At 44.8% G+C, this 14076-nt stretch overlaps 1 protein-coding gene across 2 annotated transcripts in view; it reads right to left on the reverse strand.

Annotated features, from left to right (window-relative positions):
* The window catches only part of UBE2L3 (ubiquitin conjugating enzyme E2 L3), a 50056-nt gene that overhangs the window by 4746 nt on the left and 31234 nt on the right, over positions 1-14076 (reverse strand). For both annotated transcript variants that reach the window (XM_055119253.1, XM_055119252.1), the window contains one exon: positions 6016-6202. In XM_055119253.1, the coding sequence (XP_054975228.1) occupies positions 6016-6202 (187 nt within the window). The remainder of the gene's footprint in view (positions 1-6015; positions 6203-14076) is intronic.

Here is a 14076-nt window from a genome sequence, read left to right on the forward strand (position 1 = left end):
CATGTCTGCTGGTAGACTGCCAGTGGATCCTTCTCTTGCTTTATCTTAATATTTCTATTTTATTTGTAACAATTTTCTAGAAACTAATGAAATGAACAACACTGACAGAGATGTCATGTTTATTTTATGGTTTTGAGCCATACTCAGCTGTGCTCAGGGCACCTTATGGGGTGCTGGGAATTAAATCCTGGGGAGTCATGTGCAAGGCAAGTGATCTACCTTACCTGATGTACTATCTCGCCAGCCACTGATTTTAAAATTTAAAATAGAAAAATCTTTATCCCACCCCACCCTAGTTCTAATGTCTTAGTTTTTATGTCTCTGGATACACGTTACAGTGCTGGGTGGGAGGTCAGTCTCAGCTCTGCTTAAGGGACCATGTAATAATAGGGATCAAAACTTGGTGCTCCCACATTCTAACATGTGCTCCAGTCCTTAAGCCATCTTCTAAACCCCTCTCTGGTTTGTTTTTACATTTTGTCCATTCATCAATTTTATATCTTTATATAATACACACAGGGAAAATCATCCAGTACTGTGTTTTTCTTTCACAAGCCCCCCGAACTCTTTCCACTTTGCTGTAAATAACTTAATCACTGTCATTGTCATATGCTCATCAAGCGGGCACCAGTAACGTCTCCATTTTGAGACTTCTTGTTACTGTTTTTGGCATATTGAATATGCCATCGGTAGCTTGCCAGGCTCTCCAAGAGGGGCAGAGGAATCGAACCCAGGTTGGCCGCGTTGTAAGGGCTGGAAATAACTTAATATCTATTTTTGTAATAACTAGGCATTCCACTGGGTATATACACAGCTCAATAAAATCATTCATTAAAGGGCATGGGCATGTCAGTTGTTTACCTATCTTAGGTATTATAAATGGGCTGGAGCGATAGCACAGCGGGTAAGGCATTTACTTGCACTCGGCTGACCCAGGTTGGATTCCTCCGTCCCTCTCGGAGAGCCCGGCAAGCTACCAAGAGTATCTCGCCTGCACAGCAGAGCCTGGCAAGCTACCCGTGGTATATTCTATATGCCAAAAACAGTAACAACAAGTCTCATAATGGAGACATTACTGGTGCCCACTCAAGCTAATCGATGCGCAACGGGATGACAGTGACAGTGACAGGTATTGTAAATAACACTTTCATAAACATGTGTTAATATATGATTTTATATGATAAGGTCTTTGCATTCTCAGGATAGACACTAAGAGGCTGGATTGCTGGGCACTATGGCAGTTCAATTTTCAGCTTGAGGAAGACCCTGATTGTTTTCCAGAAGGGACCCACCAATGTGCATTTCCACCAACAGTGCACCATGGCTCCTTTTGATCCTCATCACCCTAACACACTTTCTTCCTTATGATGTGAGCCATTCACACAGATGTCAGGTGGCATCTCACTGTGGTTTGACGAGTATTTCTCTTTTAGATTTCATTATATTGGTCTTTCATCATCTTTCTTCCATTTGTTTTAAAAATGTACTCAGTCTGATTCTTCTGGATACAACCACAAACAGGGTTGTTGAAAAAATTTTTTTTGTCAAGCCAGAGAGATAGTACGAAGGGTAAGGTACTTGTCTTGCATGCAGCTGACCCTGGTTCAATCCCTGGCACCATATACAGTCCCCTGAATACCACCAGGAACGATTCCTGGGCAGAGTCAAGAAAAAGGCTGAGCACTGCCAGATGTGAGACAAAACCATTATTCTTTCTTTTTCATCATCTGCATACAGAAATGCAACAGATTTCTGTATATTAAACTTTTTTTTTTTGTTTGTTTTTTTGGGTCACACCCGGCGATGCACAGGGGTCACTCCTGGCTCATGCACTCAGGAATCACCCCTGGCGGTGCTCAGGGGACCATATGGGATGCTGGGATTTGAACCCGGGTCGGCCGCGTGCAAGGCAAACGCCCTACCCGCTGTGCTATCGCTCCAGCCCCTGCATATTAAACTTTTTTAAAAATAATTTTTATTAGTAAATCACTGTGGGGTACAGTTACAAACTTATGAACTTTCATGTTTGTATTTGGTTTACTCCACCAGTGCCCATTCTCCTCCACCAATGTTCCCATTATCCCTCCCACCACCCCCACCCCAACCCCCACCACCCCACCCTGCCTCTGTGGCAGGGCATTCCCTTTTGTTCTCTCTCCTGTTGGATGTTGTAGTTTGCAATAGAGGTATTGAAGTGGCCATCATGTTCAGTCTATAGTCCACTTCTGGTATGTGGCTTTCAACCCGATGTATATTAAACTTTGTAAAGTCTCTTTGCTGAGCTCATTATTTCAAATAGCATTCTAATGACACCTTAAAGGGATTTCTGAATATAGCCTATCATTTGCAATAAATGACAGTCTTGTTTATTTTCCAATTCTGGGTTTCCTTTATTTCCTCTTAGTTTAGCTGCTCTAGCTAAAATTTCTAATAAATAGAAATGGTGAGCATGGACAACCTTGTACCTTACTTTAAAAACTCTCTTTATAAAAAAACAGTAACAACAAAAAAACCCTCAGTTTTGCACCACTAAGTATGACATTAGCTGAGGATTTATAGTGCATGACCTTATACGTACCTCTTACTTCTTTGTTTTTGGGCCACACCCAGTGATAGGGATAGGGATTACTCTTGGCTCTTCACTCAGGAATTACTCCTGATGGTGCTGGGAGATCATATGGGATACCGGGAATCAAATCCTGACTGGCCTCTTACAAGGTAAGCACCTGACTCATTTGTACTACCTTTCCAGTTCCCTTTGATTCCATTTTTTTTTTCGAGAATTTTAATTATATATTATAATTGTATTGTTTGAAATGCTCACCTCAAAATATGTTAAGAGGAGTATCAATAATTCAAATGGAAAAGTGTTGTTTTTTTCTTTTTTGCATGGGGGGTGTGGAAAGGTGGTGCTCAGGGGACATGGGGTGCCAGGACAGAACCTGGGTTGGCCATGGGCAAGACAAGTGCCCTACCAGCTGTACTATCGCTCTGGCAAATAACTTTCACTTGCCACAAACAGAAGGCTTGCAAAATAAACATAAACATTTAAATAAGCATCAAGGGCCAGAGAGATGGTATGGTGCATAGGGTATTTGTCTTACACATAGCTGACCTGGGTTCAGCAACTGGGTTGGCACCCCATATAGTCCCTCAAGGTCATCAGGAGTGATCCTTGAGCACCTCCAGTGTGGCCCAAAAGCAAGAGGATGATAATAATGAAAATGATGGGCTGGAAAGATAGTACAGCGGATAAAGCACTTGCCTTGCAAGTGCCTGACCTGAGTTTGATCCTCAGCATCATGGTCACTTGAGCACCACCAAGAGTAATTCCTGAGTGCAAAGCCAGGAGTGCCCCGAAAGCATACCTGTTGTGACCCCAAAACTAACTAAATAATAAAATAAAACAAATACTGAGATTCCCCCTGCCCAGCCAGGGATGCTCCCACGCACAGGACAGTCTTCCACAGTTTTCCTAAATACTGCCGTAAGCTCATCAGTGTAATGATTTAGCACGTTACAAGGTTGTTTACCCACTCAGACTAAAGAGTGCTCCATTTTCCTTTGTTCTTATTTGTTTATGGTTTTGTGGCCACACCCAATGATCCTGGGATGACCATCAAGTACCAGCCATACAGCTACCTCCACAGCTCCTGACTTCAGATCAGTACAAATAGTTTTCTCTGTTCTCCCATGGTTGGAAATGGTTCTGAAACAGAATAACTACTTGATAGGCATTTCTGTAACCTCACAGAAGAAATTGCTGGTATAGTTTTATGGAAGACTCGAATGAGCTTAAATTTTCCTACTCATCTTATGGATATTAAAATCTTTGCTTCAGGGGCTGGAGCGATAGCACAGCGGGGAGGGTGTTGGCCTTGCACTCAGCTGACCCGGGTTCGATCCCCAGCACCCCATATGGTCCCCTGAGCACCGCCAGGAGTAATTCCTGAGTGCAGAGCCAGGAGTAACCCCTGTGCATCGCCGGGTATGACCCAAAAAGCAAAAAAAAAAAAAAAAAAAAAAAATCTTTGCTTCTCACTAAAAACATCTTTTTGTTTTACTTTTGGCCATACCTGGTAGTACAAGGGGACCATGTAGTGTCAGGGATCAAACCCAGGTCACCCACACGCAAAGCATGTACTCAATCCTTGGAGCGATCTCTCTAGCCCTAAGATCATTCGAATACCTAATTATTATTATTATTTTTGCTTTTTGGGTCATACCCAGCGATGCTCAGGGGTTACTTCTGGCTCCTACTCAGGAATTACTCCTGGCAGTGCTTGAGGAACCATATGGGATGCTGGGGATCAAACCTAGGTTGGCCACGTGCAAGGCAAACGCCCTACACGCCGTGCTATCACTCCGGCCCCACACCTAATTATTTGTATAAAATTTGTTAAGTGTGAAGATTTTGAATGCAGAGCCAGATCAGGGAATAAGCCCTGATCATGGCCAGGTGTGGCCAAAAACAAAAAACAAAACCAAAACAAAAAAAACCTCCAGGGGCTGGAGAGATAGCACAGCGGGTAGGGCGTTTGCCTTGCACGAGGCCGACCCGGGTTCGATTCCCAGCATCCCATATGGTCCCCTGAGCACCGCCAGGGGTAATTCCTGAGTGTAGAGCCAGGAATAACCCCTGTGCATCGCCAGGTGTGACCCAAAAAGCAAAAAAAAAAAAAAAAACAAAAAAAAAACCTCCAAATGAAAAAGGAAAAGAAGCCTCTGAGAAGGTTGATGTGAGGGGTGAGCAGGGAGGCAGGCACTATTGGAGAAAGAACATTTTGGCTCTGAGCCTAGAGCTGGACTTCATCCCACCCCCACCGCCCAGATGCTGGGGATCAAATCCAGGCATACACTCTATTTCTGAGATACATCTAGCTCCCATCTAGATTAGAAACTGCTGCAGTCAGCTACTGCAAGTGGTGCCCCCAAATTTACCAAGGCCCCAGTGCTCTCTGATGAGAGCTTGTGACTCTTGGCATGGAGCCTGTGTGGGATGCCCACAAAGCTGGCCCTCCTCAGGCAGGCGTTTAATACAAACCCGCAGGGGCTCTGGGAATTGTGCTCAGAGTTGACGAGGCATTCTTTGATAAATCAAGCTACCAATATCTCACACAGAATTAGGAATTTATAGAGAAAGAATCCAAGCAGGCTGTGGAGATGGTGCAAAGAGCTGGAGTGTAGGCTCTGAGTCCTAGAGCCCCGCTTTTGCAAAGTCCCTCTAAGTTCCACTGAGATTAACTCCAAGCACTGCTGGTGTGGCTCTCAAAAAAAAGGGGGGGGGGAGGAATGGAATAACCTGGAATTAAGAAATATTTTATTTCTTAATAAAAAATAACACAACCCAGTTATTTCTAGGGAACAGTGAAAGGCTAACCACAATACTGAATCAAGTCTTTTTCCCAGGAAACTGAGTGTGTACAATACAGTGGTCATCTAGAAACATATATGGCCTCATCTATTCCAGAGTTCCAGGCCCACTAAACGAAGAAAGTGCTTCCACCTGACCATTCTCTATCTCACACTCTAAGCCACTGGCACTGCTGCACATCAAGTGACTTTGTCTTGGTCCTTTATTTTTCCCAGCCTGGAAGACCCTCTTTCAACCTCCCTATTGGATTCACATGCTGACTGCAATGTGGAGGGTCACATGAAATATGCTCCCACGCCCCTCTCAAGGTAGCCAGCCCCACACTCATCAAACTCCAGTGACATACCCATGTCTTCACTTCAGTCAGCAAACACTGGGCTGGTCTGTGTCTCCCCACTGGGATGGAACACCAAGAGCGTCACAAATCCCTGGCTATCCCTACAAGGGGTAGTAGGGTTTCAGTAGCACTTCTCTGGACTCTGTGACACAAAGTCTTATGGGACCAGGTGCCCTGCCTCACAGCAGCATCTCTAGGAAAGCATCTCACCATGACACACAAACAACTCCATCTAATGGAGAAAACCTCTTCAATAAACCCCGGTGGGAAAGCTGGACAGCCCCGCACAGACAGCATATCTTACCTTGGTCGGTTTTGGTTGCTGGCTTCCAGTTTTCAGCACTAATTACTGGCAGACAGACCTGCCCCTTTTCATCAATGTTTGGGTGGTAGATCTTTGTTTTAAATGTGATCTTCGGTGGTTTGAATGGGTACTCTGCTGGAAAGTTTATTTCGATTCTGAAGGCCCCCTTATCATATGGAGGATTGTCCTGAGATAAGAGAGATGAAAATGAACACAATACAGTTTGAAAACTGTAAATAATACATTTTGTTTTAGAGGACTGTCAAAACAAACAGTCCTCTAATGGCAAAAGGCTAGAACACTTGCCTAACAAATGTGAAGCCCTGCATTTGATGCTGTCACCACACACAAGCAAAGCACAGCACTTTGGGGCTGGGGTAAGTGGCTCTGTGGTAAAGTGTCCTGCATGCCTGAGGACTGGATCATCTTGAGGATCCAGAGTTGGTTCCTAAGCACCGCAAAAGTTGAATAGTTTCAGATTGACAGAAAAACCTGAGAAAAATACAAACAGTTCCTCACTATCAACATCAGAGCGATATATCTGATGACCCCAACTGATACCACATTATCACCCAAAATCCATTCTTTACACTAGAGCTCACACTTGGTGTATGTTTTATAGATTCATAGGCTGAAATCATATATAGCCTTTTCAGATATGCTTCTGTCACTAACAAAATGCATTTAACAAGGTTCCTGCTGTCCTTTCATAACTGAAGAGCTCTCTCTTTTTTTGTTTTTGGATCACACCCAGCAGTGCAAGGGGTTTCTCCTAGTCTAGGCTCATTCCTGGTGGTACTTGGGGATCAAACTAGGGTCAGCTGCATGCAAGGCAAGTACCCTACTTACACTGTACTATCGCTCTGGCCGATGAAGAGCTCATTTCTTTATAGCACTGTCTAGATCCCAAGGAGAGTGACAACCCTCCCATACATTGGAGGGCTGAATGCTGGAACAACTAGGGGGGTTCTGTTAGTTGGCTTAGAGAAGGCAGAGTTTGAGGGGACATTGAAAAGGGAACATTAGGCCAGAAATAAATATAGGGGGACCTCAGGTCTAGATGAACCAGTGCTCAATAATCCATTCAACTACTGAAAGATATCTCGGTAGCTTTCAAGTCTGGGCAATTGTAAACAAGGTTGTTTAAACAATATATGCATGGTTGGGGCTGGAGCAATAGCACAGCGGGTAGGGCGTTGCCTTGCACGCGGCCAACCCAGATTCGATTCCCAGCATCCCATATGGTCCCCTGAACACCGCAAGTAGTAATTCCTGAGTGAAGAGCCAGGAATAACACCTGTGCATCGCCAGGTGTGACCCAAAAAGCAAAAACAAAAACAATATATGCATGGTTTTGTTCAAACAAATTTTCAATTCATAAATACCAAAAAGTACAACTGCAAGGTCAGAGAGTGAGAGAAAGTTATACTTGGTCTCCTTATCACGGGGGTGAAGTTTGTAGTAGTGCTACAATCCAGTAGTGCTCACAGGCTACGCCTAGCTTTGTGTTCAGGGCTCCATGCAGTGCTAGGGATCAAAGCAGAGTCGGTCACATGCAAGGCAAGTGTTTTAGCTGCTGTACTGTCTTTCTGGCCCCAATAGTTTCTTCCCCCCAATTCTGGGTCACACGCAGCAGTGTTCTGGAGATATGATATGGGGTACCAGGGATCGAATCTGCGTCAGCTGCATGCAAAGCAAGCACTTTACCCACTGTACATTTTCTCTGAACTGCAATATTTCACTTTGCAAGAAGCCACAAAACTATCTATACCATTTTTTCATTCCCACCAATAATGAGAGTTCATCACTGATACATTCTTGCCAGCATTTGGTGTTGTTTCGGGTTCTCACTATTTCAATAGGTATCTACTGGCATATCACAGTTGTCATCCCCAGTCCCTTTCCCCACCCTTTATTGTTTTTGTGATGACTGGGTCTATATACAGTAGCCTGGAATCTGGAAACCCCTTGAGTATCTTTAATATGTTTACTTGCCATCTAAATTTCTGAGGGTGCTTTCTTCTGCAGTGCCAGGGACTGAATCCATGCCTCATACAAGGAAGGCATGTGCTTGATCACTAAACCACATAACCACATCTCTAGCAGCCCCCTCCCCAAGAGGCTGCTTTTTTTTTCTTTATTTTTTTAGTGGAGCAAATAGCTTTATTGAAAAAAATTCAGAGAGACGTGAACAGGGTGAGACAGAGAGTGATACAGGTACACTTAGTAGCTTGTTGCTGACCTTACCCTAAACACACAAGTACCCTGACCTCCAGGATCTCTGTAATGGCTGAAGCATACTCCACTGTCAAGATGCACAATTTGTACATTCCAGGGCCATACCCAGCAATACTCAACCAGTACTGCCTGATGATTCAGAGGGCCATACAGTGCTGGGATTAAACTCAGAACCCCACAGAGCGATAGTACAGTAGGCGTGTCTGCCTTGCACAAGTCAGACCGGGGTTCGATTCCGGGCAAACCATATGGTCCTCCAAGCACTGCCAGGAGTAATTCCTGAGTGCAGAGCCAGGAGTAACCCCTGACCATCACTGGGTGTGATCCCAAAAGCAAATAAGTAAATAAACTCAGAACCCTGAACCCTGGACAGACTAGGTATGTGCTATCTCTGTACTCCTCTATCATTTGTTTCCTACCACCCCACTATAGGACAAGAACTGGTTTATAGGTAAACATGATGCAAATATTTATTTTACCACACTCAGCAAAATAAGAAGTCACTCCTGGCTCTACATTCAGAAATTAGTTCAAATATGCTTGGAAAAACATACGGGATGCCAGGGATTGAATTAAGGTTGGTTGCATGCAAAGCAAGTGCCTTATCCAATTTACTATCATTCAGGCTGACCCCACCTTTGTTTTGGGGCCATACCCACCTCAGGGGTTACTCTTAGCTCTGTACTTAGGAATTACTCATACCTGGAGGACCATATGTGGTGCCGGGGATGGTACCTGGGTCAGCTGCGTGCAAGCACCCTACCCAATGTACATCTCTCCATCCCCTGACCTCAATTTTTTAAAATTTAAAAATTAGTTTGGGAGGCAGAAAGTACAGTGCTTGACAAACACCTGTTTTGTATTTTTTCCCCATGCAGACTACACTTTCACAAAGCCCTGGAGAAAATCTTGATAAATCTAAATCTGTACTGGCCAGTAGTAATCTAGTCACTTTCTGCAAGTGACTGTCGTGTCCTTGAAATGAGATGCTTCCAAACTGAGATCTGCTCTATGTGCAAAGATATCACTTGGGGCTGGAGCAAGCTCAAGGGGCTGGGCACATTCTTTGCACAACGGAGGATTGGCTTTCAACCCCCACACTGCACAGGCACAGGGCCAGGAGTCCCCGTGCACCACTGGCTATGGTCAAAAACCCAAACTCAAAGCCCTGACTTCCAGACTTTATATAAAAAAATAAATAAACACTATACCAATGACTACATAATTGATTACATGTTAAATAATATTTTATCGTATATTGCATTCAATAAAACATAATGAATTCCATCTATTTCTTTTTAATTGGAGAAGTAAAGGAGGGTACACACAAAGTGCTCCAAGAATGGAGGATTCAATACTAGACCTGGCAATGCAGCGCTATTCAGGTCCTGTGATGCCAGGGGTTACCAGGGTACACCTGCCAGTTGGGGGGGAATGTATGTGGAGTGGGCTATACTGTGCCAGGGATAAAACACTAGGGTTTTTGTGCATGCCGGGTCCCTGAGCTATCTCCCCGGTCCTCTATTTAGGAAACTGTTATTTTCTTATGAAGGAAACCACAACTATGACTGTCATATAGCCCACGCTGGGTTAGCAGTGACAAGTCTAGTAGTAACTAAGCCCCACCAAGCACTTTCTTTTACAAGCACTGTTATAAAAACCTCAACTCAGACTCCAGACTCAAGGCCTCAGTGTCAGCCCTTCTATTCCTGAAAACGCCAGAGTGAAGTGTGTAGGAGGCTTTTTCAGAGGAGAAGACTACTTTGTCTTCCCATGAGACAAACCCTCTACTTTGCTTTATGAGGCAGATAGCAACCCCAAACCACAGACAGGTTAGGATCTGCGCAGGCCTCAATCTGACCCTCTACTTAATTTTTTAATAGTTGTGGGTAGCTTGATGGGTGGCCTGGTGATGAAATATGTCTACATGACAAGAGTGAGGTCTCACACTTGATTCCCAGCACCCCGTGTGTGTCAAACAGTCCTGGCCAACTCTGCCCTGAGGCCACAAGTATCCTAACAGAGTTGGTCTCTGGAACACCACAGCCAAGAGTGTGCTCCCACCCCATCCCATTGCTACAAGAGTAGCAAAATAGCGCCCAAGACTCAATATTAACCACTGGGTGCCACCGTCTGCTGTGACAGAACACAAAGGGTAGGAATAGCCAAATCTGCTGATCCTAGATGAGACTCGAAGGACTGGGGCAGGGGGCCCTACTCCATAGGGGGGTGGTCTCTGCTCTTTCATCACAGGAACAGTTCTATAATGAAACTGCTTAGTGTACACATATATGTACACACAGACACACACACAGACACACACACACACACAGTCTATTTTCTGAAAAGGACACCATGCTCCAGCTCCGGTCAAGCAAAGGAGAAAAAGCTCATCATCACCACCTATGTGTATGAGATTCTACAATGGTTCCAGAATAAAAAGGAAAAGAGGAAAAGGGAGAGTAGTAAAGGAGAGAGAGGAAGAGACTGAGTGCAAGAGTCACTACCCTGGGGCTAGAGTGATAGCACAGCGGGCAGGGAGTTTGCCTTGCACGTGGCCAACCTGGGTTCGATTTCCAGCATCCCATATGGTCCTCTGGGCACCACTAGGAGTAATTCCTGAGTGCATAGCCAGGAGTGACTCCTGAGCACCACTGGGTGTGACCCAAAAACGGGGGGGAAAAAAAGTCACTACCCTGTGTCCTGAGAGCAACAGCCATCAGTGACTGGACAACTGACCACAGAAGAGAAGACGAACGGAGGTAGGTACTTACTCACACATCTGAGATGCAGGATCACCCTCACCGGAGCACTCCCCACTTAACTTTATACCAGGGCAGTAACTTTTCAAAGTCAGACCATTTGGGAGGGAGTTCCCGTATTTGCAATTAGAAATGACATCTTACAAGCAAAAAACCTCAAACACTTGGAAATTAAACAAGAAACAAAAAGATTTTTTAAACCAAAATTGGGGAGGACTGATAGTACAGCGGATAGGGCGTTTGCCTTGCACATGGTCCACCCGGATCTGATCCCCGGCATCCCATATGGTCCCCCGAGCACTGCCAGGAGTAATTCCTGAGTGCAGAGCCAGAAGTAATTCCTGTGCATCACCAGGTGTGACCCAAAAAGGGCGGGGGGAAAACCCCAAAAATCAGTGGTTACATGATGAGCAGAGAACACACAGAAGGGCATGACTCACAGAGACCCAGGCATGGAAAGCAGGAAGAGGAGGAGGAGGAGGAGGATGGAGGGCCTCATGAGGAAGGGTCTGCACACAATCTTGAAAGAGACATGATGGTCCCTGAGAAGGCCCACTTTCTCTGAAGAGAAAGTGAATGAACCTACATTTTACCAATAATGAAGACATTTTGAGCCTCAGACCAATCACAACTGATGGAGAGCACTAAGCAGAGTCCTGAGATGAGAACAAAGCCGCCAGCAAGGGACCAGAATCAGAGCCCAGTGGGGAGATCTGATAAGCCTACAAAGTGCTACAAAGAATTTCTCAGGTAAAAGAGCCAGCACAGAGGCACAGATAACTCTAGGTGATTTTTTTTGTTTTTATTTTGGGGTACATGCGTGGGGCACACCCAGCAGTGCTCAGGGCTTACTCCTGGAACTCCTCCTGGTGGTGCTTCAGGGATGGGATGCTGGAGATCAAACTCAAGCCCTATCCACTGTACTATCTCTCTAGCTCAGGTCAATCCCCTGTATATGTTATTCTGAGCATTACAGGATGTGCCTTCACCCAGGAAAAGGAATGGGGGAAGACAGTTCAGTGGTCAGGGGCACACTTATGCAAGGACCAAGTCTAAACCTCAGCACCACATGCCCTCCCCCGCCCGGCCCGGTATAATCCTAGAGTTTTCCTAGACTGAACCGAGAATCACTAGGAGTGGCCCCTGGTGCCTCTGGCACTGTTTAGGAGGTCCCCCCATGAAGAGGAGAAGACCCCAGCACAGTGGCCAGGTAAATGAGAGTGTCAGTGATATTCACTTCTGCTCCCAGCTCGAGGCCTCTCTAGAGAACACTCATTTCACTTTAAAAACAATTATTGAGTCAGCTCTCGATATACATGACCTCGGGGATACAAAGATGAGTCACAAGACTGTGCTTCAGAAGCATAAGGCAAAGCAATCCAGAAGTCTGACTGCAGAGTTAACACAAGACTAGCTGAAGTAAACATTTGCTTTGTGGCAGACTCGGAGTTTTATGCATTTATTTACTCTTTCTGACCTGTACAAGAGGTAGGGATTTATTAGCACTATTTCACAACTTAGGAACAGAGATCTGGAGAGTTATAAGACTTACCATCATTGTTGGAATATTTTCACCTGTGCACGTAATATCTTCTCATTAAAAAGTAAAACTGGGGCTAGAGAGATAGTACAGCCGATCTGGGTTCGATCCCCAGCATCCCATATGGTCTCTCAAGCAATGCCAGGAGTAATTCCTGAGTGCAGAGCCAGGAGTAACCCCTGGTGTGACCCAAAATCTAAAAAAATATATAAAAAATTTAAAAAAAATCAAAAAGCAAAACCACAAGGACCAGGGAGACAGTAAAGCGAGTAGTGCTTGCCTTGCATGTGGCCGACCTGAGTTTGGTCCTAACACTGTATATGACTCCCCAAGCCCCACCAGGAATGATCCCTCAGTGGTGAGTCAATAGTATGCCCCTAACACGGCGAGGTGTGGCCCAAAAAAAAAAAAGAAAAAGAAAAAAGTAAAACAAGCAATAGCACCCTCATGAGTCAGAGTAACAAAGATCTACAGTAGCCCAGACTTAAAAAAAAAAAAAAAAAAGAAGCTAGGACAAAGTCCGGACTTCTTTAATTAGAAGGCGGGGAGGATATCATTTTAAGTTTTCTTTGAATAGAGAGTTCGAAGTGATAGTACAGCAGGTAGGACATTTGCCTTGCATGCAGCTGACTTGGGTTTGATCCCTGGCCCCACATATGGTGGTTCCCCAGCACTGATAGGTGTAAAACAAAAACAAATGAACAAAAGCAACAAGAAACAGCTTGTTGCATGTGGGTCGGCCATAAAGCAAACAGCTCCACTTTTTCATTAAGGGTAATATGGGATCTAATCAAATTCATTCATTTCTGATTTAATGAAGAAAAAAATGTTTAATCCCTCCTTCCTCCTTCCCATAGTCGTAGCTGATAATGCTGATGCATGACAAGAGTTGCACATTAGGTGGCGGTGCATACACACTTGGCCGCAGGGCTCAGAGGGTTGAACTCTGTGGAGGCACACAAGTCACAGCTGCAACATCTGCCAAGGACGGCTGTAGTGCTCACAGTGAGCACCAGAGGTGGCACTTTCTGGTCTTGCCTATCTTTTAGCTGGGGTGTTTGCCTTTTTGTGGTGCTTACACATACCTGAATGTGCTACAGCTGGAATTCGCTTATAGCCTCTGAGATCAGACAGCAGAACTGCCAGGAGCACACTCAGTACATGTGGGGCACAGGGGGATTTGAGCTCATAACTGTACACTTGCAAGGCAGGCAGGCTCTCTACGTTCCCACATTATTCCTCTTGGTAAAGTACTGGGGTGTAACAAAGCAAACAGCTCCAATCTTTCATCCCTGAACAAAGCATTCAATCAACAAAAAGAAAAAACAGACTGCTGAAACCATAGAGCCAATTCTTTGTCAGAACCCTGGAAAAGACAGTTTACTATGCAGCTGTTAGGAGAGATGAAGTCATGAAATTTGCTTGTAAGTGAATAGACATGGAGAGTATCATGCCAAGTGAAATGATTCAGAAAGAGCAGAACAGATATAGAAGGACTGCACTCCTTTGTGGAATATAAAA

The sequence above is a fragment of the Sorex araneus genome, chromosome 11 (assembly GCF_027595985.1).
Source record: "Sorex araneus isolate mSorAra2 chromosome 11, mSorAra2.pri, whole genome shotgun sequence".
NCBI classification, from domain to species: domain Eukaryota; kingdom Metazoa; phylum Chordata; class Mammalia; order Eulipotyphla; family Soricidae; genus Sorex; species Sorex araneus.